At 37.2% G+C, this 26799-nt stretch overlaps 3 protein-coding genes across 7 annotated transcripts in view; 2 read left to right on the top strand and 1 right to left on the bottom strand.

Moving 5' to 3' along the window:
* LOC139982058 (dihydropyrimidinase-like) overlaps window positions 1-26799 on the top strand; it is a 109265-nt gene that overhangs the window by 55393 nt on the left and 27073 nt on the right. For all 5 annotated transcript variants that reach the window (XM_071994568.1, XM_071994565.1, XM_071994569.1 and 2 more), the window contains one exon: window positions 26279-26373. In XM_071994568.1, coding sequence (XP_071850669.1) covers window positions 26279-26373 — 95 coding nt within the window. The remainder of the gene's footprint in view (window positions 1-26278; window positions 26374-26799) is intronic.
* Window positions 744-5624, bottom strand: LOC139982950 (uncharacterized). Its single transcript, XM_071996170.1, has 2 exons — window positions 5023-5624; window positions 744-4412 (listed from the first exon to the last, which is right to left on the bottom strand). Exons 1-2 carry the CDS (start codon window positions 5622-5624, stop codon window positions 1982-1984), a joined length of 3033 nt encoding a protein of 1010 aa, XP_071852271.1. The 3' UTR covers window positions 744-1981.
* On the top strand, window positions 6684-12032 carry LOC139982951 (uncharacterized). The gene is made up of 5 exons (XM_071996171.1): window positions 6684-6933; window positions 8108-8791; window positions 9096-9337; window positions 10048-10282; window positions 10618-12032. The coding sequence occupies exons 1-5, from the start codon at window positions 6687-6689 to the stop codon at window positions 10758-10760; spliced, it is 1551 nt and encodes a 516-aa protein (XP_071852272.1). The 5' UTR covers window positions 6684-6686; the 3' UTR covers window positions 10761-12032.

Here is a 26799-nt window from a genome sequence, read left to right as displayed (position 1 = left end):
ACACTCCCCCTCCTCGCCTTTCTGAGTGTTACACTTTCTAGATGTCACTTCTACCTTTCTGAACAATGTATCAAAGAATTAGTGCCAGAGCTTGTGATACACCTATAGTAGCATTTGAGGTAGGTGGGAAAGAGTGGGAGGGTGGGGAAGAGGGTGGGGTGGGGAAGAGTGGGATGGTGGGGAAGAGGGTGGGGAAGAGGGTGGGAATTGAAGTTTCACCCCATGTATTCTAATTGTGCATCTCATTAAAGCTGATACAAAGACAGATTACATCTATATCTTTCAATCAGGATATCTTTCCCATGGGTGGGTGTAAGGGTAATAACAATTTGTAGTACTAGCAGCTACTGTACTTCAAGCTTAGCTCATTACTTCAACAAATTTCCTTGTCAACCTCATACAATATGACACACATTGTACATCAAATGAGACACACACACACACAAAACCACATAAGTTTGGAGCCTCCAATTCAGCATCAGTATCCTCTGTTTTGGCATTTGACAGCATTTTGTATTCCTTTTGTTCAAAATGGATTTTAACTTAGCAGTCAATTGGTTGGATTTAATTTCTTTGTTCCTTGTCTCTCAGGGGATGTCATCAAGAGGATCTAATTAGAAGCATGGAAGTAGTGTTTCCTCAGTTTTGAGTCATTCAGTTTGTCTAGTTGAGCTAGAGATAATATCAAACAGTCTGTCACCTGATAACTAATGTTGCAGTTTGGTTGTCCTAATTGGCTGCTGCCCCTCTACAAATTTAAGTGTGCTAGTTGCGCGCAGCTTATGCGCCGAGAGCGAACATACAACAACGTTCGTAACTGGCGCACAAAAGTACGCAACCTGCGCGCAACCTGCGCACAACCCACGCGCTCCAAGGGAAGCGTGCGCTTTGTCTTAGCGTGCGCACACTAAGACGGAGCGCGCGCGTGCCATCTTAGCAGGCGCACGCTTCGTATTAGCGTGCACGTGCTTCGTCTTTGCACGTGCACGCTTGATGTTAGCGCGCCAGTTCTTGGTTAAGCGTGCAAAGAGGACTTAAATACTTTTGCTGACTTCTGAAGCAAACAATTTGGACTTAGAAAAAAATGTGAAGCAAACAATTTGGACTTTGAAAAAATTGCTTATATGTCTTTGTGCGCGAGTAGCTCTTGGACTTGAACCATGTGGTAGACTTGTGTAAGGTGGTGCGGTGCGCATACAAACTTCTGGGTCAGTTTCATGGGAACCCGAAGGCCCTTAGGGGTTCTTGAAACAATTCTGTAGGGTATATTGAACAGTATTTAAAAGCATGAGAAATGTTACAGTACAATTAGGAACGCAGGCTTTCAGTGAAATGTTACTTCAAATGATCTTCAATGAAATCAAGATGCTTGTGCACCTTGGGGAATAGGAGGAAAACAGGGCAATATTTTTCAGAGCCTGACAAACAATTTCTAATGTAAGTTAACAACACCTTTAGAAATAAGATACCTCATTACAAAGAACATGTAGTGAAATGAAATTTATTTACACTCATCATACAGTACATGTAAGTAATGTATCACAGGCTAACAAATAGAAAGAATATCAAAATTGAGGGAGAAACCCATCTTTTGTTTAGAAGCCAAAATAAGTATGACACATGTAATGTCAATTGTGAATTCATGGTTAAAACCAGTAAGGGTTTTCCTTGCACTACACCATTAACTTGAGGCTTATGCTCCATTGTTGATAAAGAACTACAATTTGGAATTTACTGTAATTACGTATATCAAGTACTACCACACCTCTTTCTCCACTCAATCCCCCAGCCTCAAAATGTATACCAATTCCTTTTGCCCTAATATGAGCAGAAAGCTGAATATATACACAGCATTTATTCATGTCTCACAATGATTTCCTTAAGAAAACTAAACATTAAAATTGGTAACCTGAAGGCACTCATTTTTATTTGCAGTACACCCTGAGTATTAGTCTACCAGCAAAAGATATTATTCCACCCTTTAGTCACTCTCTAGTAAATTTGGAGCTTGTGCAATGAAAGACTCTTCTGGATTTTCAAACTGCATGAAAATACATAGCTCAGCAATATACTTTACAGGTATGATATGAAAAAAAACATCACCTTGATTTTTAACCATCAAAAGATGGTCTAATTTTAATGTTGTTCTGCAATTTGCAGCAATGCTTTCAGCCACAGAGTTCATGTGCTTTATCACAGCGAGATAATCTGAAGAGCACATACATTTCGCAGAGCAACTGCAGCATTTCGTACATTTTAAAAAGTACTTTATCTGCCCAAAAAATGTAACTCCCTCTTTAAGGTATCTTACAGTGTATGAATTTCTTTTGGTCACAAGTTTGTAATCACTGCTGTAAAGTAACATGTCATTCAGCTGAAGACGAAGAAATTTGTAAAAAAGCTGTGGTTTATAACCAATACATTCAACTATCAATGGCAACAGATCTGACTCAGGGTTACATTGCAAAAGACGACCAACCACTGAAATGAAGCCATCTATCACCTCTGTCCTTGAGGCAGGTTTTTTCTTAAGAGATAGTTTTTTAACATACTTCAATGTATCTGCCCCAACAGACACATTTTGCAATAACTCTGGAACCTTCAGCAAAGAACACAAATTATTTGCTATTTGCAAATGTGGCTTTTTTGTGCCCTGCACCATGTGCAATAATTTCCCATTGATATCTTCATATGCAAAGCATGAATACACCCACAGTGGACCAAGATTTCTCACTACACCTGGAAGATGGAGAAGCCCATGAACCACAGAAAGGCAGTACCTGTCTCCATATAATGTCCCAAACAAGTAACAAAACTGGATAAGTAAACTTTCACAGTATTTAATATCATTGACAGAAATACTGTCACTATTCAAAATGACAACTGCCTCTACTAGTAATGCATAATGCTCAAAAAATATGTCATTCATTAAACCCTTTAGAGCTGGTAAAGAGTAATAAAACAGCCATGCCCTATATTCTGATGCCTTCCAATAACCCAAATGATCTTTAATACTCCTTGGAATTCGGGAAATGAAATGTGGAGGCTTTATCTTGGTAAGTCGCATATCAATATTGTCAAGCAGTTTGGTTAAAGAAAATAGTTCTTTGGAATGAGATGTGTCGAACCATAAGTGTAACAATTTCTTAGATACTCCAAGCAGAACTGTGTGCATATAATCAATAGCCATTCCATCAGCAAGATTCATACCAAATGAACTTAGAAAAGTAGGCCCTTTGATGCCATTAATGGGCTTTTTCATTTGCATGGTATGCACTTTCATAGCATCACTCAACATTTTTTCATGAGACCGTTTAGGACCAAGGGGATTAGTCATGCAAAAAGGATATGTCCACACCGAGCCTTTTCCTGTTGATGTTGAACAGCCTTTTTGTAAGCAATGAGAACACCCAAAAGCTCCATTAAACTGCACCATATTTAACATTACAGCTCTTGCAGGAAGGTCACATGTACCGCAGAGAACCACAGCTTTAACTATGATAATTTCCTTTTTGTCCTGAGCATAAACTTCTACACCATCTTGAAGTTCTTTAATGGAAGCAAGGAATGGCTTCAGAAAAGTGCCCACAGCCGGTTTTGAACCAAGCCACAATCCAGCGTAAATCAAATTCTCTTTTAGGAACCGTCGTTTATGCGGCAACTCATTGATTGAAAAAAAAAGAGGCCAAAGGCTGACCTTTGATGATTTGAAGATGGGACATCCATCTGTATACCACATAAGAGATATGTTTCTTGGTTCATGTAAAAGTTTTCCGGGAGCAAAAAGACGTTTGTACTGCTCTCCATCATAAATATCCTCAATATTGTCACTGTTTTTCTTCTTTCTGTTGAATCTATGCTGCAAGTCATTATAAAATCCCTGCCTTTTCATTAAGGTGCAAATTTGATTAACAATCGGTATTTCTATAAAGTAGGATATTCCACTGTTCTCCGAGACATCACTGCTGCATACTGGGCACCTAACATTATCAGAGGAGCTAAGTAAATAATTACAAAAATTGCAGAACTTGTGGAATTTCAAAGGATTTTTTAGAGTTCCATAAAATTTGTTAAACATATGAAGTGTTGTCTTGCAGATATTTGGCTTTTGGCAGTGCATTGAAATTAGCACAAGCAAATCAACCAGTGCAACACCAGTAATGCTATGGCTGCTTGAAAACATCAGAATCATCAACATACTTTCTGCCAAAGTTAGTGGAGCACCTTCATAAAGTGGTTTACTTCCTTCATCTTCTGCTTCATCATGGATAGATGGGGATTCCTTGCAGTCAAACCAGTCATCTTCAAGGTCGAACTCCTCTACACTGAGTGGGTCACACCAGTCATCACTTTCATAAATGCCTCCTACCTCTTTAATATTTGCCAGGTGGAGGTTATCATCATCCAGATCCCTGTGATGAGTACAGGAAAAAAAAGTTATGGTTCAAATATAACCTGTTTATGTGTGAACAACTATGTTAGAGTACAGCCGAGAACCTTGCATTGTTTTAGTGAATGGCAAGGAAACATGAGCTTCTTGCATGTTTCTATGATGAAACATTTTTCCATGATTTAAGTGTACTTCTAAAAGTAAAGATGACTAGAAAAGTACATATAGAGGAAATCCCCAAACCCTTGACCAATTTGACACAGCATCGCACCAACTTTAACTCTATTTTCTATTCTATTTCATTTGATCAAGGATTAAACTGCAACACTTACTAGCATCATACATGTCAAATTAATAATACTTGATAGATTTCACCCAACCTGCCTGGACATATTAAAACCCACACAAGCTCTGATCAGTACCATATATCTTCATTCTTGTTAAAGAAACCACATAAGCCCAGGTTGGTTAATAAAAAAATCCAGGCTGTTTGGGCAAATTGTATTTTGGGAATAAGACAGCTGGCCAGTTGGTCCTTACCTATTTCCCTTACGACTACTGTATGTGAGTCTACCTAAAAAGTATCACTAATTTGGGAAGCCTAGTTATACTATAAGCCTAGGTCTTATTACCTTTTTATTCCATCCGTTGAGGAGCCATCAGACAGAGGTAGGCCCATGAAGTGGTCAGATTCGGAGAAATTCAGATTATTACTAGATCCTTGTTCCACAGTATGAATGCATTCAAGTTCAGATGACAAATTCTGAGTACCCATTTTATCCTCATTGAGTTCAGGTTTTAAATGGGTTGTAAGGGAAGGTTGGCTAGGTTCAAATTGTTTGTTTGTTGCTTGGCCTATGTATTGCGTAATTTGGAGGCTAGTACTAGTAGCAGTAGTAGTACTACCATGGGCATCATGTTCAACTTCAACCTCTCTTGTTGAAACGAAGTCAACTTGCCCTGGCTGAATTTCACTTACTGTGAATTCATCATCTTCTAATTCAGCTGTCCTAACACCTAAACTCGCATTAATCTCCACTTGCTTGTCCATACGCCACCGTGTGGTTCTCGAGACAGTTTGTTTTGATGAACTATTAATATCACTAGGCTTAGGCCTTGTTCGACAGCGTGACTGAACGTTAGGCTGACGTTGTGTACGCCGCCGCTTATAAGCTCTGTTGTCCTGTGTAGGCAAGTAAGGACTTGTTGGATCAACTTCCAGTAAGTGAGACATTATGAATATGAGGTGGTTTCGAAGTCACCATAACACAACTGCGACAGTGAGTTCATCTGTGCAAAACCTACGAATGATCACCATTTTCCCCCTGATGAAACAACAGGCGGGCTCGGTAGTGCTGACGTTTAAAAATACTTTCACCGGATGGTCGCCGCGCTGTAATAGTTTACTAAGTATGTTAGATTAACGTTGGCAACTTGGCACTGTATACTAAATTACTACTTGAGAACACTGCTCGTTAGTGTAGATCAGTGCTTGAAAATAGCAATTAACATATCCCGATAATGGTCAGTTGTACGGAACAATGTACGATACAACTAAAATGCTTCCACATCGTGAAAATGAATTTTCTTAAATACGCATCGTTAGATCCTGTTACCAATACAAGTTTTCAAAGATAAGCTCATGCGACTACTTTTGAACCGAATTACTGCTCTATAAACATTTTGACCACCTTAACCGTGTTATTACCTGTTTTGACAGCTTACGTGATTCTTTCTCCTCCGTGGAAGCACTTTGCCAAACTATAGATGTTGCGTAAGTCGATATATATGCAAATATTATGGACTGGTAGATACTAGCCAATCAGCGTAGAACAAACGATCACCGCGCTTTAATTTTGAACCTAAGTTAGAAGTACCGACGTTACAGTACGCTGTCAACAAGTTCTTGCCGAAAAGTCCATATCTTTCCCTTGACATCTACTGTAACTTATTTCAATCAGCCATTGCGAAAGTGTTTAAATTTCTTTTTTTTTATGCCTTGTATTGATTCCGCTCAACTTTAATTAGCTGATAGTTTATCTCTCAGTTTCGTTTGCATGAACGTAAGGTTTCTAGCTCTTCCATAGCCTAACCTACTAGCCTAACGTCCTGTAGTTCTACAGCCTCGACTTTGCAAACCAGTTGTTCGTTTTCTTTGTATCGGAAGCAGGATATTCCGTTGGATTATCGTCAAAATACATTCTTTGTCAACCTGTTGGAGATTGCAGCTTTGCGAATTATCCAGGGAATTTTAACAATATCAAGACATTTATATTTGCAAGTTAGGGCCTTGATAATGGATGCGACTGCCTTGATGCTTTTGTCTCAGACAGCGGCAGAAAATGCAAAAAGTCCTAAAGTCGTTTCAACGAAACTCCAAACTGTTCGGCAAAGATGCCTTATTTACTGGGTTGACGATCGTTTAGTCAGCATCGAACCTTTATCTTCAGTGGTTGAAAAAAATCAAGTGAAAGAAGGAGCTGTTTGTAAAATCAAGTGGAAAGGAAAGGGACCATATCTCGGAAAGCTTATCAAAATCAGTGGTGAGTACTATTGCGATAGGCTAACAAGTAACATTAACTTAAGAGTAACACTAAATTTACAGCTTAGGCTAAGCAATTGTAGCTTAGGCTACCTTACTAATACTACTAGGCCTAGGCTAGTACTACAGTAGTAACTATTTAAACTTAAAGCCTAGGCCTATGCTGTATTGGCTCTAAATATGCCAGATATTCAAAAGTGGTTAGCCTAGGCCTAGCCTACCTGTGATCAAAATTCTTTATTGGCCGTGGCTATTCTTACGACTAGTCGTAACAATTATTTATAAACTATTCTTACAACAAAGGCGAATTAGGCTACACATAACACAACATTTGATAGCCTATAGCCCTCAACGCAGATGATTAGAAGGCTGCAAAATTGCAGTGCAATGGAATCAGTAAATAGGCTACTTTATATTTATGTTGGTTTCCTCTGACGTTACAAGTACAAGGAAGCCTAGGCCACATGCTTATTGGCGTCAAGAAATAAATTTAAAGCGTTCTAAAGAATGTTTACTTAGTTATGGAGTCATCATTTCAAAAGCATGGTCCTTCTTTACCAGGTCCAAACAAGACAAATGTTGGTACTGTATGCATTAATATACAAAGCAAAGTAATTTTTCAGAAAGTTGCTCATTGTCTTGAAAAATCCTGTACAATTTGAAATCAAATTGAAATCCTGTACAAATTGATTAGCCTAGTTTTCCCTAGGAACTTTGTGGTGTGTAAAAATTAAAACCTTTCTGTGAATAGTGTTAATACGACAAATATGTCGACTGTACACTTTAAATATGTCACGCATCATTAATGTTCATTAATTTATTTCTTGCTACTTTTCGAGTCTACAGTAGTTTAACTGTACTTCGTCCCTTTAATGCATGTCATTTATCTGACAACCAAAGTCACCAAACCTTACCTGCAGGCTACAGTCTATACAGTAATTGCCTACTGTATGACATCAGTCTTCTCTGTACTTTTTCAATACAATAAATCATCATGCCCTGCTCTTTTAAAACCCCAATGATTCCCCCCCCCCCTTATGTCTGGGGCTGCATATAACCATACATGTACCATGTTTCTGTAATCCTATTGTTTAAAAAAAATTATTAGGTAGAGTTCTCATACTATAGAGGTAAGCAACTGTGATCATCATTGTTTTCTGTACAATCATTCACAGCTGACTCTAAAGTATTACGTGAAGAGCAGTTTAAACTTGAAGAGGCCCTCTTTAAAGTAACGGATCCCCAAGAAGGCCAATCATCTCCACGTCAGGATGAGTGTATAGCTTCTACGAAAGGGAGAAAGAGGACAAAGCCCAGGAAACTACTTGAGGCAACAGATGTGGAGGAAGAGGAAACGGCTGACAAAGCTTTACTGCCACCGCCCACGAAAAAAGCAAAGGAGACCAAGGCAAAGATGTCAAAACTTTCCGCCAAAGTTGATGCCCAGAGGGCTGTCTTTGAACAATATTTGAAGGAAAGCCCCACTTATACATCAACTTCCACAGGAGAACCTGAGCCTGCAATAGATATTCCTATTCCAGAACCAATTATTAGCAACACTGACAATGCAATGTCTGCCCAGTTTACTTCATTCACAGCCCTACTGAATGATTCAGGAGATGAAGGAAACTGTCTTGAAGGAGTCTCACGGGCTGTAGAAGTTCTTCACGATGATTCTAATCTTTTTAATGACTCTACAAACCTGGATGAAATTCATTTCTTGAGACAGGAAGTAGACAGACTTCTGTGGGTAATTGAAACAAATGACCAGGAAATTCAAGATTTGCGACAAAGGCTCAGTGAAGGTTGTGACTGCTACAACTCACCAGCACCAGAGAAGACAGTAATGAATGAAATCAGTAAGTTTATTTTAGCTGTTTTTGGACCAGAATATTATTTTTTTCTGGCTATATTTTTACACCATATTATTATTTCCAGGACAAGGACCACAAAAACCCAGACTTTTGCCGGTTTCCCTCTTTTCCTTATTGTGAGAAAACCTTGTTTAATCTATTGGACTTCGCCTAGAAAAATGTAAATTTTAACCAACATTTCAGGTTTCAATTGGTACATACTGTAGGTAATGATTGCTAATTGTCTCATTTACCCTCATGAATGGATATGATAGAAAAATGAGTTCTTTTATAATCTCCTGTTCATTAGATGTGACTCCAAGGAAGATTAAATTCCTCAGTGACCTGACAAAGACTTTGTCCTTTATGGTCACAGAGACTGCACCACCATTGATGACTACGCCACCATCGTTAACTACGCCACCATCGTTGACTACGCCATCATTTTCAACCATACCTGAAACGAGTACACTGGGGGCAACAACAAGTAGCTCCGTCACAGAAGTAGGTGACACATCAATGTCACCATCACCATCTGTTGATCATGATGAGGTGTGTTCTTTTGTAGCTTTGTTTCTATTTTGAGCTGTGCGGTAACAAATTTATCCTGCTTACAGTCCTAGCATATCAAAATAAAAGTGATCTATGAAAATACTTGAAATTCAACTGTAAGTGTATGAATCACCTTGGAAAGGCAAACCCTACCTTGTAAGTACAGGTACATATGAATAAGCAACAAAAGCTTGTGTCTTAATCAAAAAAAGAAAAATGTTTGTAAAAAATTCAGGTAGAGATTGCACAACTCGTCCCAGCCTGTAATAATATCACAAAGTTTGCACACTGCAGGTTCTGGAAAGTCAGGGAAACTAAAATAGGAATTTCAAGGTCTGGAAAGTAAGGGAATATGTATAATTTTTCCAAAGGTCATGGAAAAGTCAGGGAATCTAAAGAAACCATGTATTTTTTCCCTGATATTCTCAATCTAAAATTTGTTTATAATGTAAAAAAAAACAGAAGTGGGAAAACAAAAACACATTTGAAGAATATTTCATTTGAGGTCCTTGAAAGTCATGGAAAAGTCATAGAAATTTTTGCTGTTGGAATGGGTACAAACTTTGTTTCAACTTCACATTTTTTTCAAGTCTTCCTGACAGCAACCCATTTGCCCCCCCCCCCCCACTTTTCCATTCCCCTTACTAATGAAAACAAATTGACAGTGATAAATATTTAGTCATTTTCTACATTTCATTGTCTCTTTGCAGAAAGTTGAATTAGTGAAAGGCACTGGTGTTTATGTCACTGTGCCAGAACGAACCAGTATTGCACTAAAAGGGAGAAAAGGTTTAGGTGTAATGTTGAGGAAAATTCTAGAAGTCCTCTTTTCCTTTGATGAGCTTCGTCGTGGCTGTGCTGTTGGAGGAAGACCAAAGGCTTGCAACAAGCAGTCTGCTGACGTGAGTGTTCCGCTTGATCCCAAACGCTTGAGTGCAGCCAAAGGTGAGTTACTGTTAAAAGGTTTACTTTTTCTATTTATCAAGAAAAAAAGCTTGCAAAAGAGAGCATATATTTTAAGGTAGGTGTGTGCACCAAAAAAAGGAGTTGAGTGTTTCAAATTGTTTGCTGTTTGCATTCTACTTTGCATTTTGGTGATTGACAATTTATTAAAGGGATATTTTGGTGGCATGCAATTGTGCACTTACAGAAAAGACAAAAATTTATAAACCAGAAATTTTGTACCTACAGAAATTTTTTTTCAGTGCACAACTGACACTTTTTCATGTGTTAAATATTATTTACATCAATTAGATAGGTTTTTACCCATTTCTTTGCAGCATATGTCCTGTGCTTTTGTCAAAAGAAGGGTCTGCCAGCACCGACAGAGACTGACATCAATGCCATAGTAAACAGCAAGTGCGTCACTGTTCGTCGTAGCTTCAAGCAGAAGTTTTCCAGTTTGACAGACAAGCGGCAGTAACAATTCAAAACTTCCCTGGGGTTGGGTATATATTGTATGCTAACTTTATAGGTCACTTAAAACTTCCTTGTATGATAGGTACTCAACAGCCTTTGCAACTCTATGTAATATACTCCATATTTAGCCTTGCCATTTTTAAAATGACTTTAAACCTTAAAGTATTTCAATTATATTCTTAAGCTGCAACTGCACATTACCTAAAAATCTCTCAGTATTCCATTTTCCCCCTTGCCATTTTTTATACCTTGAAAACTTTTGGTAGTTTAGGTTACACCAAGCAATCTGAATTGAGTCATTTTAGTTAAAAATCAATGATTTCTTTCACCTGCCATTTTTCTGCTGCACAATTAGATATTTTTTTTATATTGCATCAATCTTTTTTTATACTAACTATGATATCTTGCCAGTTTTTTTTTTTATATTCATTTTAATTAAACTGTTAACCAAAACTACATTAGTTCATTACTCTTATAAAGTTGCATGACACTGTTGACTTTATGAACAAAGTCTATGTTCACAGTTTTAAGCCTTGTTAGTTTCTCCAACCTTTAATAAAAATATTAAATCACTTAATTGTATTAATATTCTATCCGTCAACTGCCAATGCTTACACCCTAAACAATTCTACTCATCAGCAGTATTCTCACCAAGATCTTTTCTTTTCATTAAAATACCTTTTAATATTAATCTGTGCACATGAGACATGTTGTCTCATTTTACTTCACAATACATTTTATTTTAGACATTTAAATTGAAAAATTTGTTTTCTCTTTTCTGCTTTGGAGCTATATGTGCTTATATAGCTGCATGCACCCTTTATCTTCTTGTGTGGTTCTATATTCAACAACAAACCGCAGCGCGCTCAAGTCGCTCGCAGCGCGCTCAAGTAGCGGGCACAGCTTGCTCAAGTAGCGTGCATTGTTTCTATGCTTCTGGCGCGCTACAGTGCGCAGCTTGCGTGCGACACCCTACTTTTGCTAGCGTACATTGTTTCAAATCGCACGCGATCCGTTTGCCTTTCGCGCGCTTAAAGCTGGACCGCGCGGCACGCTGTAGCGCGCAGCTTGCGTGCGACTTTTGCTAGCGTATATAGTTTCAAATCGCCCTCGATCCGTTTGCGTTTCGCGCGCGGCACGCTGTAGCGCGCAGCTTGCGTGCGACGCGCTACTTTTGCTAGCGTACAATGTTTCAAATTGCACGCGAACCGTTTGCATTTTGCGCACTCTTCTAAAATCGCACGCGTGCAGACATGGGAAATATTTGTAGAGGGGTGGATTAGATGTCAGTCACATATTTGTTTTCAGTGAAGAATCGTTTGCCTAATTCTTTTCCCCTTGGGTATTATTGAAGCCAGTTAATCCCATCTAGTGTATGTGCATGTACTGAGTGGGTAGGACCATGGAGCTGTTACGGTAATAGCTCCATGGTAAGACTTACTGTACATACAGTGTTGGGGAGATGTTGTGCAGTTAAAAGCATGGAAGCCAAATCTCCATGGTAACAATAGCATGGAAGTTGTACAGTATGTGTAATACTCACTTGGTTACACTTAGCTTTCCTGCACATCTACTGTACATAGAGGGGGAAGTGATTGGATTAAACCAGTGCTGGTTGCATATGATTGCACAATACAGTATATCATATATTACATAGTATTGTACATAGTGTCATGTTGCATATAACTGCACAATTACAGTATATCATATAGTACATAGTATAGTATGTCATGTTGCATATTACTGCACAATACAGAATATTATATGTTTAGTACATATAGCAAAGTAGGATGCATGCCATATGGGACAGTTTCATGCTTCTCAATTTCAATCAGTTGGTATAGGAAATAGCTTAATTTAGTCTTAAAACACTCTTTGGCAGTCACTTGTGATACAACACTTCCCTTGACCCAACACCCTTATGTTCTCATGGTCTTGGATGTTCAGTAACAGGGACTCTGGGGTTGAGATTGGTTCAAGTTGTTTGTTTTGGCATACGTGCCTCGCCCCAGTCTGTAGCCTAACCACTCGTTCGCAGACAGATAGCCTAACACACCCAGTTCATATCCACTAACCCAAAGCAGCATCTACACCACTCCATCACGGCACTCCTGACATTTCGCTTTTCAATATCGAATCCCTCCAGTGTTTGAACAAATCTCTTCGATCACAATTTTGTGAATCACCCTGTATTCTAAGGGTTGTGTGCAAAGGTGGAATTGCATTGCGACCATTGGATCCGCAACGGTCGTTGCTAACGTTGGCTGAGCACTATAGAATTTGATATAGCGGAGATGGTAGATTTAGTTTTCGAGTGATACATGTACCGTTGAATTAAATGTAACATGATACTCCCACACGGAAGGACGGACGGACGAGTTGCTGGAAGGAGGACAGACATACAGGGATATTTCAGCCAGCTTTGGTCTGTTCTTTTGTCTTCATGGATGATATGTGAAGTTCAGTACATGCAAAAATCTATGTTGGTTAACAAAAAAAATATAAAAGGTTGAGGTTTTTTCGGGATAAATGAAATGCCGTAAATTGCAACCACCTGGTAACTTAGCAACAGGGAAGGATAAGGAAGGCAGAAGGAATTATATAGTCACAAAATCATGTTTCAAAAAATGTTATGGAGTTGTGTTTATATTTTCATTAAGTGTTTTGGGGGGGACAGGGAAGGGGGGTTAGTCTCTAGCTCTAAAGTGTTGTTGGGACAGTACAATATTGGTGATTGGATATGGGAGTTTGAGAGAGTTTCTGAATGATAATATTTCTACCCACGTACCCCACCCCACCACACCCTGTTAACAAGTCAAGGGCCATACAGTATTTCTTATGACCTGATGTACAGACTGACAGTGTGTGAGATGAATGTGCTGCCCATTTTTTGTAAGTTCTTATCAGGGATATATTTCATTTTACAGTATCAAACATTGAGCACTGTACATACATGCTATGTGTTTAAGCCCAATATTTATAGTTAACAGCTGTTCTGCGACTACATTTACTGCACAATGTAAGTTGGCAAAAAAAATGAAAAAGGTTGGTACTGTACATGTGCGCAATTTTTTTATATAAATTTTAAATGACTAGGGAACTGGAAACTGAAGCCCAAAAGTGGGAAATCAAGTTTAAAATGCAAAGTTTACTAAAAAATTGAAACTTGTCAATGCATGGTGCAGGAGGAGAAGTCTTATATCCATATTTACTGTACAAGTGTTCTCTACCTGCACATCTGAGGCCATATTGTAGGACACTTGTTCATAAATAGATAAAAATCAAGAAATTAAACTGCCTTTCCATTGGTAAAGGAGACACTTAAAAACCAACCAGCAAGAATACAAATTAATTCCTCGATTTTGATTGATTGATTGATATTTATTTTTTTATATTGCCTGTACCCTGGGTTCAAAGAGATTTGCAGAGTGCAGCTTGAGGAGTTTCTGACTTCATACACAGACATGGTCGATTCAGTCTCAATATGTGACTTTAATTCTGAAATTTGACAACAATTTTACATCCTTAGTTTAGATCTCTGCACCTTATTTCTGTTACTATAAATCCTTCTGCAGCGAGAATTTTTTTTTAAACGTTGCAATATTTTACAAAAAAAAGTATATACATTTCTAATTGGCTCATACAAGGGAATTACCCATCCTAGCATACTCTGCTTAGCTCAGGTTTGATCTCTTCGTGTTATTTTCATTACTATTAATCCTTCTGCAGCAAGTATTGTTTTATTAAAATGTTGCAATATTTTACAAAGAAAAGTACATTTCTAATTAGCCCGTAAGAGGGAATTACCCATCCTAGTACTACGCTAAGTACCATAGAGTACACTTAAGTGCCTTTGGTTTAGTAAATTGCATCACTGTGGCTTGATAGCAAATGCACGCCTGCTGTATGTATATCTTGCCAAGCCAGGTCAGGCTGTGCAAATAATGATTGTTAATACACTGTGTATATTGAGCCAACTGCCTCACTGATAACAATCCTATAATGTGTACTACAGCCTACTGTATACTGTGTGGTCAATGGAAGAAATTTAAGTTCACTGTCAGCTAGCAGACTACTGTAGTAACCTTGAGTCTTGTGAGAGCACTAGTAGGAAATTATTGAATTCTGTAGTTTTCAACAAACAATATGATCATTTTATTTAAAAATTTTTACAAGTGTGCTGTGTGTTATTAAAACTTGGAACCTGCCTCTATGAATGATGAGGGAGACATAACAGCTTCTGTCTTGGCAAGATTTCAATGTACATAACAGATATTTATTTTTTATAATTTCATATTACGAACTAAATGCTTAATTTCTGTGTAAAATATTTACCAAAGTAAAAAGTAATTTATTGTTTTTATTAAATTACACTATATATATAGCACTTATTTTGAGAGTAAGCTCGAAGTGATTTACTAAAAACCAAAAAAAACTAAATAAAAGAAAATAATGTCAATGGATTCAAATAAATTAAGACAATGAAAAAATATAATTGTAAACTATAAACAATATGAGCAAACCTCAAGATACTGTCAATTCCGAACTAGTTAGTAATCTTGAGCAACGTAAAAATTCATTCAAAATCTGATTTTGAAAGATTCCAATTTTGGTTGTCTGAAAAATGTAGCAAACAGTTACATAGAATGACCTATATCTAAACTACAGGGGAAGGGGGGTAGGTTTGGTGACTAGAATGTCTGCCAGCTTTGAGCCAGTAAAACTCCCTTTTGAGTGAATCATATGGTAAAACCTACTGTACCACTTTTTTTTTCAGTCCCTCTATATTGATGGAGGGTGATACCCCAAAATTAAAACACTTTACCTAAGATATTTGTGGCTATTTATAGTTTCAATGCAGTCTGAATGTGATGTTAATGACCTTGTTGTCCACTGGACAACCTTCAAAGCTGAGTTTGGTCTCTGAAGGGAAATTTGGTCCTCTCAGACCACAGGATGACCCTGAAAAAAATTGACCCTTCCCTGTTACCTGGATTAAAAATGTCTACAATTATAAGAAATGTCAAAGCCATTCACAGGATTAAAAGGTTGTGGTTACTGCTCTAATAACAACTGTAGGCTAATCAGCTCACAATGGAACTAAACCAATTAGCCATAGTACCATACAACTCTACTGAAGCAGTGTATGCTTTCTCAAAGTTGTGTTTAAGAAATTAATGAGTGGCACAGACAAATATCTGACTTTTATAATACGTTAGATGTACAATGTCTGTCTGTATGTATGTTAAAGCCAACAGCTACAGCTGAATCAACATTTGTGGCTAAACTACAGTAGGCTGATCACTTCTATACAATGGAACCACTACAGTATCTGATTACTATACAGTACTACAATATAGCATACAATAAGTATTCTTTAATTGCTTAAGACATAATGGCTACAAAGTACAAACAAATGCTCATCACAGACTGATTGGATCTAAACGAGGGCCACATCGTGCCTTTGTCACCCCCCGTTGAGTCCCTTTACATTTTTGTTCTCTTTTGATAAAACCTTTAACGAGGAGTTCACGTACATGATAAGACTTAACAGGATGAGGTGAGATCAAGTTCTACTGGAGTGTAGATCGGTTAGACCTCGTATTTTAGGATCTTTCGGAAAAGATTTTTGGTCCATCGATGTGTTGTTACATAGATCGTAAAGGAGCTGAGTTTTTTAGCTTGTTTGAGATTCTCAGAGATTTGCGAGAGTTTTTCATGAGTTCATGAAAAGAGATTAGAGAAGTTTTTAGTTGACAAAGATCATACTTGATGTTTTTTCGACGATATATCTTCAGCAAATGAAAGTAAAGAATGTAATTAACATCAGTCTTAATTAACTGTAAAAACTGTAATTAACTACAGTCACTTGTGGTAATCCATATTGGACATTCCATTTCAGTTTCAAGAAACGATGTTTGACCAAGTTGTCTATATACTGTACATTATGTCAAACTAACTGTAAAAAGCAACCAATTGATAATAAATTTTAGATGCAATTTAGTAGGAAAACTTTTCCAAAATTAAATCAACAAGTTACATTAAACTAAACTTATCTCAACAGTTTTACCAGGAGACATGAAGCAGACAATCACATGTCTTTGAAACCAGCTGCAAAGTTAAAATGAAAAGAAATTTGAAACATACCATCTATTCCTATTTTTATACTGGTTTATAAAATATTGTATAATCTATTGTATTTCATAGTGAAGTGTTTTGCGTGATTAATTAGTAAAGACAAATTTAGCTCGGTTTGAATATATATATTCTGCTTGGTCAACATCCATGAAATCATTTATCCGGAATCGCATCGCAAAACGCTATGAGTGCAGAATAGTCCAAATTGCTATACAAGTCCAGTGAGGTATATAATTACCCTTATTTACATTGAAACCATAGTATTTTATGAGAGTCAAAGTTCAGATCGTTAAAATCTGCTACATAAAAACACTACATATTTTTCTCTGGGCATCAGTATGCTGTAGTACTGTGTTGTTATTGTTATGCTGGCATGCTCACACACATATATATCTATATATCATGTACATGCATGTTTATCAAGGGATCTCTTCTTCCAGGTCATCGTACTCTTTCAAAGTTTACCAATATAGGTCACCCTTGTACTGTAGTCAAGATGGCGGCGTCTGTACAGCAGTAACACTGTTTTCAGCATATATGGACTACTGTACAACATGTACATGTGCGCAAACACACAGTATCTTATTACTGTACAACACACACAATCTAATTCATCTCTAAATTATGTTCTTCCCCCCACCCCCCAATATAGGTCACCCTTGTACTGTAGTCAAGATGGCGGCGTCTGTACAGCAGTATCACTGTTTACAGCCAATACAGGTCTACTGTACTAACTACATGAACATACACACAGTATCTTATTACTGCAAACACACAATCTAATTCATTGGTAAATTATGTTATTACCTCCAATATAGGTCACCCTCATACTGTAGTTAAGATGGCGGCGTCTGTACAACAGTAGCACTACTTAGATCCTATACAAGTCTACTGTGCTACATGTACTGTACATACACACAATAGCTTATTACTGTACAGCACACAATTTAATTCTTTGGTTAATTATGTTATTACCTCCAATATAGGTCACCCTTATACTGTTGGCAGCGTCTGTACAACAGTAGTACTGCTTAGATCCTATACAGGTCTACTGTGCTACATGTACATGCACGCAAGTATTGTACAGCACACAATTTATGTTCTTCCCCCCAATATAGGTCACCCTTGTACTGTAGTCAAGATGGCGGCATCTGTACAACAGTAGCACTGCTTACATTGGAAAATCATGTTCTCACCCCCCCCCCCCCGAGCTCCCCCCAAGTTGTATAAAGTTATAGTACATGTAGTGGCCTGCTTGGTAAACATTTAATACATTCATATGTGTATTGTATGTAATTTGTATTGACACTGTCCTACTTCAGCTGCCACTGTAAGTACTGTGTGGAGAGGCTAACAGTAGGAATTACAGGAATAACAGTGGGAATTACCCATCCTAGTACTACGCTAAGTACCATAGAGTACACTTAAGTGCCTTTGGTTTAGTAAATTGCATCACTGTGGCTTGATAGCAAATGCACGCCTGCTGTATGTATATCTTGCCAAGCCAGGTCAGGCTGTGCAAATAATGATTGTTAATACACTGTGTATATTGAGCCAACTGCCTCACTGATAACAATCCTATAATGTGTACTACAGCCTACTGTATACTGTGTGGTCAATGGAAGAAATTTAAGTTCACTGTCAGCTAGCAGACTACTGTAGTAACCTTGAGTCTTGTGAGAGCACTAGTAGGAAATTATTGAATTCTGTAGTTTTCAACAAACAATATGATCATTTTATTTAAAAATTTTTACAAGTGTGCTGTGTGTTATTAAAACTTGGAACCTGCCTCTATGAATGATGAGGGAGACATAACAGCTTCTGTCTTGGCAAGATTTCAATGTACATAACAGATATTTATTTTTTATAATTTCATATTACGAACTAAATGCTTAATTTCTGTGTAAAATATTTACCAAAGTAAAAAGTAATTTATTGTTTTTATTAAATTACACTATATATATAGCACTTATTTTGAGAGTAAGCTCGAAGTGATTTACTAAAAACCAAAAAAAACTAAATAAAAGAAAATAATGTCAATGGATTCAAATAAATTAAGACAATGAAAAAATATAATTGTAAACTATAAACAATATGAGCAAACCTCAAGATACTGTCAATTCCGAACTAGTTAGTAATCTTGAGCAACGTAAAAATTCATTCAAAATCTGATTTTGAAAGATTCCAATTTTGGTTGTCTGAAAAATGTAGCAAACAGTTACATAGAATGACCTATATCTAAACTACAGGGGAAGGGGGGTAGGTTTGGTGACTAGAATGTCTGCCAGCTTTGAGCCAGTAAAACTCCCTTTTGAGTGAATCATATGGTAAAACCTACTGTACCACTTTTTTTTTCAGTCCCTCTATATTGATGGAGGGTGATACCCCAAAATTAAAACACTTTACCTAAGATATTTGTGGCTATTTATAGTTTCAATGCAGTCTGAATGTGATGTTAATGACCTTGTTGTCCACTGGACAACCTTCAAAGCTGAGTTTGGTCTCTGAAGGGAAATTTGGTCCTCTCAGACCACAGGATGACCCTGAAAAAAATTGACCCTTCCCTGTTACCTGGATTAAAAATGTCTACAATTATAAGAAATGTCAAAGCCATTCACAGGATTAAAAGGTTGTGGTTACTGCTCTAATAACAACTGTAGGCTAATCAGCTCACAATGGAACTAAACCAATTAGCCATAGTACCATACAACTCTACTGAAGCAGTGTATGCTTTCTCAAAGTTGTGTTTAAGAAATTAATGAGTGGCACAGACAAATATCTGACTTTTATAATACGTTAGATGTACAATGTCTGTCTGTATGTATGTTAAAGCCAACAGCTACAGCTGAATCAACATTTGTGGCTAAACTACAGTAGGCTGATCACTTCTATACAATGGAACCACTACAGTATCTGATTACTATACAGTACTACAATATAGCATACAATAAGTATTCTTTAATTGCTTAAGACATAATGGCTACAAAGTACAAACAAATGCTCATCACAGACTGATTGGATCTAAACGAGGGCCACATCGTGCCTTTGTCACCCCCCGTTGAGTCCCTTTACATTTTTGTTCTCTTTTGATAAAACCTTTAACGAGGAGTTCACGTACATGATAAGACTTAACAGGATGAGGTGAGATCAAGTTCTACTGGAGTGTAGATCGGTTAGACCTCGTATTTTAGGATCTTTCGGAAAAGATTTTTGGTCCATCGATGTGTTGTTACATAGATCGTAAAGGAGCTGAGTTTTTTAGCTTGTTTGAGATTCTCAGAGATTTGCGAGAGTTTTTCATGAGTTCATGAAAAGAGATTAGAGAAGTTTTTAGTTGACAAAGATCATACTTGATGTTTTTTCGACGATATATCTTCAGCAAATGAAAGTAAAGAATGTAATTAACATCAGTCTTAATTAACTGTAAAAACTGTAATTAACTACAGTCACTTGTGGTAATCCATATTGGACATTCCATTTCAGTTTCAAGAAACGATGTTTGACCAAGTTGTCTATATACTGTACATTATGTCAAACTAACTGTAAAAAGCAACCAATTGATAATAAATTTTAGATGCAATTTAGTAGGAAAACTTTTCCAAAATTAAATCAACAAGTTACATTAAACTAAACTTATCTCAACAGTTTTACCAGGAGACATGAAGCAGACAATCACATGTCTTTGAAACCAGCTGCAAAGTTAAAATGAAAAGAAATTTGAAACATACCATCTATTCCTATTTTTATACTGGTTTATAAAATATTGTATAATCTATTGTATTTCATAGTGAAGTGTTTTGCGTGATTAATTAGTAAAGACAAATTTAGCTCGGTTTGAATATATATATTCTGCTTGGTCAACATCCATGAAATCATTTATCCGGAATCGCATCGCAAAACGCTATGAGTGCAGAATAGTCCAAATTGCTATACAAGTCCAGTGAGGTATATAATTACCCTTATTTACATTGAAACCATAGTATTTTATGAGAGTCAAAGTTCAGATCGTTAAAATCTGCTACATAAAAACACTACATATTTTTCTCTGGGCATCAGTATGCTGTAGTACTGTGTTGTTATTGTTATGCTGGCATGCTCACACACATATATATCTATATATCATGTACATGCATGTTTATCAAGGGATCTCTTCTTCCAGGTCATCGTACTCTTTCAAAGTTTACCAATATAGGTCACCCTTGTACTGTAGTCAAGATGGCGGCGTCTGTACAGCAGTAACACTGTTTTCAGCATATATGGACTACTGTACAACATGTACATGTGCGCAAACACACAGTATCTTATTACTGTACAACACACACAATCTAATTCATCTCTAAATTATGTTCTTCCCCCCACCCCCCAATATAGGTCACCCTTGTACTGTAGTCAAGATGGCGGCGTCTGTACAGCAGTATCACTGTTTACAGCCAATACAGGTCTACTGTACTAACTACATGAACATACACACAGTATCTTATTACTGCAAACACACAATCTAATTCATTGGTAAATTATGTTATTACCTCCAATATAGGTCACCCTCATACTGTAGTTAAGATGGCGGCGTCTGTACAACAGTAGCACTACTTAGATCCTATACAAGTCTACTGTGCTACATGTACTGTACATACACACAATAGCTTATTACTGTACAGCACACAATTTAATTCTTTGGTTAATTATGTTATTACCTCCAATATAGGTCACCCTTATACTGTTGGCAGCGTCTGTACAACAGTAGTACTGCTTAGATCCTATACAGGTCTACTGTGCTACATGTACATGCACGCAAGTATTGTACAGCACACAATTTATGTTCTTCCCCCCAATATAGGTCACCCTTGTACTGTAGTCAAGATGGCGGCATCTGTACAACAGTAGCACTGCTTACATTGGAAAATCATGTTCTCACCCCCCCCCCCCCCGAGCTCCCCCCAAGTTGTATAAAGTTATAGTACATGTAGTGGCCTGCTTGGTAAACATTTAATACATTCATATGTGTATTGTATGTAATTTGTATTGACACTGTCCTACTTCAGCTGCCACTGTAAGTACTGTGTGGAGAGGCTAACAGTACTTACTACTGTAACTTATAAACATACTGTGTGTATGCAATGTGTGTACTACTGTCCACACTCAAATTCAAAATTAACTGAGCTAGGCCTCGATGTACTGTCAAGTTCATGGGAATATTCTGCAACCTGTACGTAGGTGTACTCTGCTGCTAATTGCAACTCAGCATTCATGATATATGCTTATTAATTATATTTTTCTATGTACTAATCAATAATGACTAATTATGCATGCACATAATGTGGTGACACATAGATCCATACATATAGTTGGCATTGATTTGATACCAGGCTCTGTGCACTAACCTAGTGTGTATCTTGGAACAAACTGAAATTGCAGATTTTGAATTTGCATATTTAACTACTTCCCTATTGAATAGCAATTGCTTGTGTTTGCTAATGGTGAATAAAACCCAGCATTCTCAAAAGGAAAGGAATAGTAAAACAACATAACCTGCAATGCATTCGTGGAAACGCTCCGTTTGCAGCGCAAATTGAACATTAACAATTGAGGAAAAGTATAATTAATATGATCAACTACTGTAAGTACTCCAAAAAGTGTTGAGTTACGACAATACAGTAGTTGTGCCCACTTGACCGTACGACATACTGTAGTCTGTCAATGCAGTCTGTAGGTACAGTACAGTCTGAGTATTAAACAAAAAAATACTAAATTTGCAGACATTTGAACATATATTCTAAATTAGTATTTTTATTTTTTTTTAATACAAATATGCAAATTATATGAATGTTTGTCTAAGAACGCAAGGGGGAGGGAGGGAGGGGAGGTTAAGAGGTAGTATATTAGTAATGTACAGTATACCCTAGGTCATAAAAAGAACATTTGCAAAATTCCAGGCCATCAATTGAACTCTGAGATGTATCAAGATGCTTATAAATGTCTTTTAAAGCATAAACTCTGCATTAAGAATGTACACAATCCATGTACACACAGTGTAAATGTCAGTAACTGTCCCCATAGCAACGGGCGGCCCCGCTTCTCACATCATTAATCTCTTTAATGTGCCGTACCATAGAAACTAAAGAATCCTTGACAGTTCTGTACTTCTTCACATCGCAGCATACCGTACCATGAATATGTCAAATGTTCCATTTTTTATGACTGTTAAGTGTTCGCCTCGTAAATTCCGCACTCATTCTCCTCCTTCCTCTCCTTTACGATCTTGTTCACGACTCGGATCAATAATGTAACAAAGCTCCCTGAACAGTCGCCATTCCTCCCTAACATGTTCTTGTCCTTCTCCACTCCTATCCAGCGATGCTCGTACAAGATCTTAGCAGTTGACCTGGTCTGGTCTGACACCTCTCATTTCTGGCTCTAATTAGCGTTATTAAAGTGTGTCCCTGTCAAAGCCAAACTCATATTTCATTTTTGGTGCATGGGGAGAGATGAAGCTTGCTCAGCAAATACTCAATTGAATTCTTGTACAAACACAGCTTACAGCCTGTTCTCTATTGTATATAAATTCAGTGTACAGTAATAATACCAAGGCTAATCCAGGGTGGTGTTAGATATCACACTTACATGTACAGTACAGCAGGGCTGTCTACTGTATATAGTGTACAGTTTAGTATAGATATCGTAGTTTGAAGAGTTTAATTTCCACATGATACAACTCATATCTTTTGCTAGAAATCTGCAAGCATATTGTACATGACATTTATTAACTGTTCTGAACAGACTGCTAGAGGCAGGGAGAAGGAAGCGAGGGAATAAGTTTGGAGGAGGAAGGGGTGAGTTTGGAGGAGTCAGGGAGGAGGAGAATGGGTTAGTTCGGATTAGGCTCGGAGGAGGTATGGGTTGGTCCGGATGAGGCTCAGAGGAGGAAGGCCAGATGAGTTCAAAGGAGGCTGGGAAGAGAAGGGGTCGAGTTTGAAAGAGGATGAGTTTTGAGGAAAAAAATCGTATGGTAGAGGCAGATGATAGGGGGAGGGGATGCGGAAAGTGATGATATATGTGGAAGGCACTGTGGTAATTTAGTTCAGACTACTCTCAAGAAATGTAAATAACAATATTAGCTTTTTGAAATTTGCCATTTATTTAAGTACAGTTTACATTTCCTAAGTCCAGTTGAAAGGTGTTGGATGTATGCTGATGTACCAGTGCAGGATTGTTTACTTGTCGGTGGTAATTTTATCAGTCGTTATCTCTTAGTTTAAACATTTCACATGGACTAGTAGTAGTACAACTAACTGTAGGTGTGTTCCTGGAATGACAGTACTGGTGTAACTTGGTCCACAACGTACAGTGGAACTTAAAATGTCAGCCAATGCATTGACTAGGTCTACAGTAAGAACTACCATGCATTCATCCTGGTTGAGGATTGAGTATTAACGGAAAAAGGCTAAAGGAGTGGTCAGTAGATTCTTGTGCTTTGACACGTGACACCTATTTGCAACTTTTCAATTAGTAAATTACCAAATATTAATACTCAAAATCACCATCAAATTTAATATTTCTCTGCCACCTGTACATGTTGCCCTTCACCCCAGCCCCCAGACCATCAACCACCCCCCACTACCTATTCTACCACCTGTACATTTTGAGAAATGGATGGATATCACCAGTGCTTAGGAAATATCTATAATTAGATATTTTATCATTTTGTCAGAATTGGCCACTTTTAAGAGCTAACCCTTTTAAATTGCATGCAGAGTTACTACTGTATAGCAAGTCATACAGTAACCTCCACACCAATGCCACTAGTATTGAACTGCTTACATCATGGAATCAAGATTATGTTCACATCAAACATCATAAATTATAACCCAACTGTTAAAAGGCCACTGTTGCACTATGTGGTAATACACAGCACTGCTATGTTTGAGGATGGTACTTGGGTGGCAGAGTTTAGTGTAGGGAATCAATGTTCTACATACTGTATACAGGTACAGCACACATGTCTAAATACATACAGTACATGTGTTCAGCAGTGTTTGCTGTGCTTTTACCTTGTGCATTGCTCTGGCATGTCTGTTCATTAATTAAAGACCAATCATCTGTAAGGATTGCTGAGATATATGTAGAAGTGTGACTGATTAATGTTTGATCAGCTCAAGATATCAGAATAAGGCACACATTTATAGCAGTAATTATGCGTACAGATGTGACTTCAACATGTACAGAATTTTGAAAATGTCACCAGCATTGATGCCAAAATACTATAGTACTATATATGTCAATTGTGCTGAAATTTTGTTCCGCAGTTGTTTATTTAAATTTGATGAGTTTCTCATCTGGAGTTGGAAATGATTCCATAATGTTTAGAAGTTTCAAAGTTAAAAATTCTTGGTGAGATAAACATGCATGGAGGAGTGCATTAAAATGATCATTACTAGGGATTTTGTCTTATTTGAGATATTTGGTTTCTCACTCTTTAAATTATTCCAAGATGTCCAAAAGTATTGAAGTTTAAGCAAGTACATTTTCTCATTGACAATTAAATTCATTAGGGATTGCGTTAAAAAGGCAAGTTGGAGTGTGAATGTTAACAGCCATTAGTTCGCATTTTTCACATATTTAGTCCTGAGCGTAATATGATGACCTTTTTCCCTTCAACTCTGAATGTAAGAGACTTTAGTCTATAAAGCTTTTACAGATAAAAAAATTTAAAATGGAGAAAACACCTTTTTTGATACTACAGCAAAGCTGTACAGTGCGTGACATTCAGTAAGATGTCAAAATACTGAGTAGTACGCCTAGTGTTATAACAATAATCATATTAATATAATAATAAATTAGATTGGTAAAAAGTGCCCAATGAAAACAAAACTCAGGCGACACTGTATGTAAGATAAACATAAAACATAATGAGAAATAATACATTATCTTACAAGAACACAGGAAACATTGCAGTCTTGCAGGAAATTCAGATGTGGCATTTTAAAATGTTTGATTTTGAAATGTTTGCCATAAATTTCCTTGTCATCTTATGTCCACTAAAAATGCAAGCAACCATTTAGGAACATTTCCCAATTTTTTAGCTTTAACACAAAAGTGATGAGACATAGAATGAAACAATATGAAGTTGTTTGCTTGCATTTTCTGTCGTTCAATGCAGAGTCAGGGAATCAGAGCCAGAATGGTGTGTTTATACTGTAGTATACATGCAAATATTGCCCTTGAATTATGATAATTTATTTCTTTCCCTCTCTCTGTCTTTCTTTTTCTTTTATTTGAATATTAATTTGATAAATTAAAATTGTACATTTAGAGAGATGTATGTTAGGTTCAGTATTTCTCACTCATTCTATCATCTTTTCATTTCTCTCTCTCTTTGATCTTCAGACTGCGCAGACTAGAATTCTAATCAAAGGAGGCAAGATCGTGAATGCCGACCGAGCCTTCGACAGTGATGTGTACATCGAGGATGGAGTCATCAAGTAAGTACCGCAGTGACTTGGATCATTGCGTTGTCAAGGGAGGTCATGTGACTCACCATTGGTTGTTTACACATCTGTCGTATAATTCGGCCGAGGTTTGGCTTTGCCAGTGGTGATAATAGTAAAAGACTGAACACATGAGTAAACGTAAAGATAGTCAAGTTCCTTTTATCAAAACTAAATGTAGCGAAACAAAACTAAACAAAACACGCAAACAAACAAACAAATCAAAACCAAACGTGGTTTGGCTTTGCCAGAAGTGATAATAGTAAAAGACTGAACACATGAGTAAACGTACAGACAGTCATGTTCCTATTATCAAAACTAAATGTAACGAAACAAAACAAAACAAACCTAAACAAACGAACAAATCAAAACAAAACTAAACAAGGTTTGGCTTTGCCAGTTTTGATAATAGTAAAAGAC

The sequence above is a fragment of the Apostichopus japonicus genome, chromosome 16 (assembly GCF_037975245.1).
Source record: "Apostichopus japonicus isolate 1M-3 chromosome 16, ASM3797524v1, whole genome shotgun sequence".
Taxonomy (NCBI): Eukaryota; Metazoa; Echinodermata; class Holothuroidea; order Aspidochirotida; family Stichopodidae; genus Apostichopus; species Apostichopus japonicus.
This window is presented reverse-complemented; position numbering and strand designations above follow the sequence as displayed.

What these genes read in the sequence shown, in the direction of transcription:
- LOC139982950 (XM_071996170.1), bottom strand. Translation starts at nt 5,624, where the DNA reads ATGTCTCACTTACTGGAAGTTGATCCAACAAGTCCTTACTTGCCTACA. An exon ending in TCAACGGATGGAATAAAAAG is followed by an intron (nt 4,413 to 5,022) that starts GTAATAAGACCT and finishes TACTCATCACAG; the next exon opens with GGATCTGGATGATGATAACC.
- LOC139982951 (XM_071996171.1), top strand. Translation starts at nt 6,687, where the DNA reads ATGGATGCGACTGCCTTGATGCTTTTGTCTCAGACAGCGGCAGAAAAT. An exon ending in GACAGTAATGAATGAAATCA is followed by an intron (nt 8,792 to 9,095) that starts GTAAGTTTATTT and finishes CCTGTTCATTAG; the next exon opens with ATGTGACTCCAAGGAAGATT. An exon ending in CATCTGTTGATCATGATGAG is followed by an intron (nt 9,338 to 10,047) that starts GTGTGTTCTTTT and finishes GTCTCTTTGCAG; the next exon opens with AAAGTTGAATTAGTGAAAGG.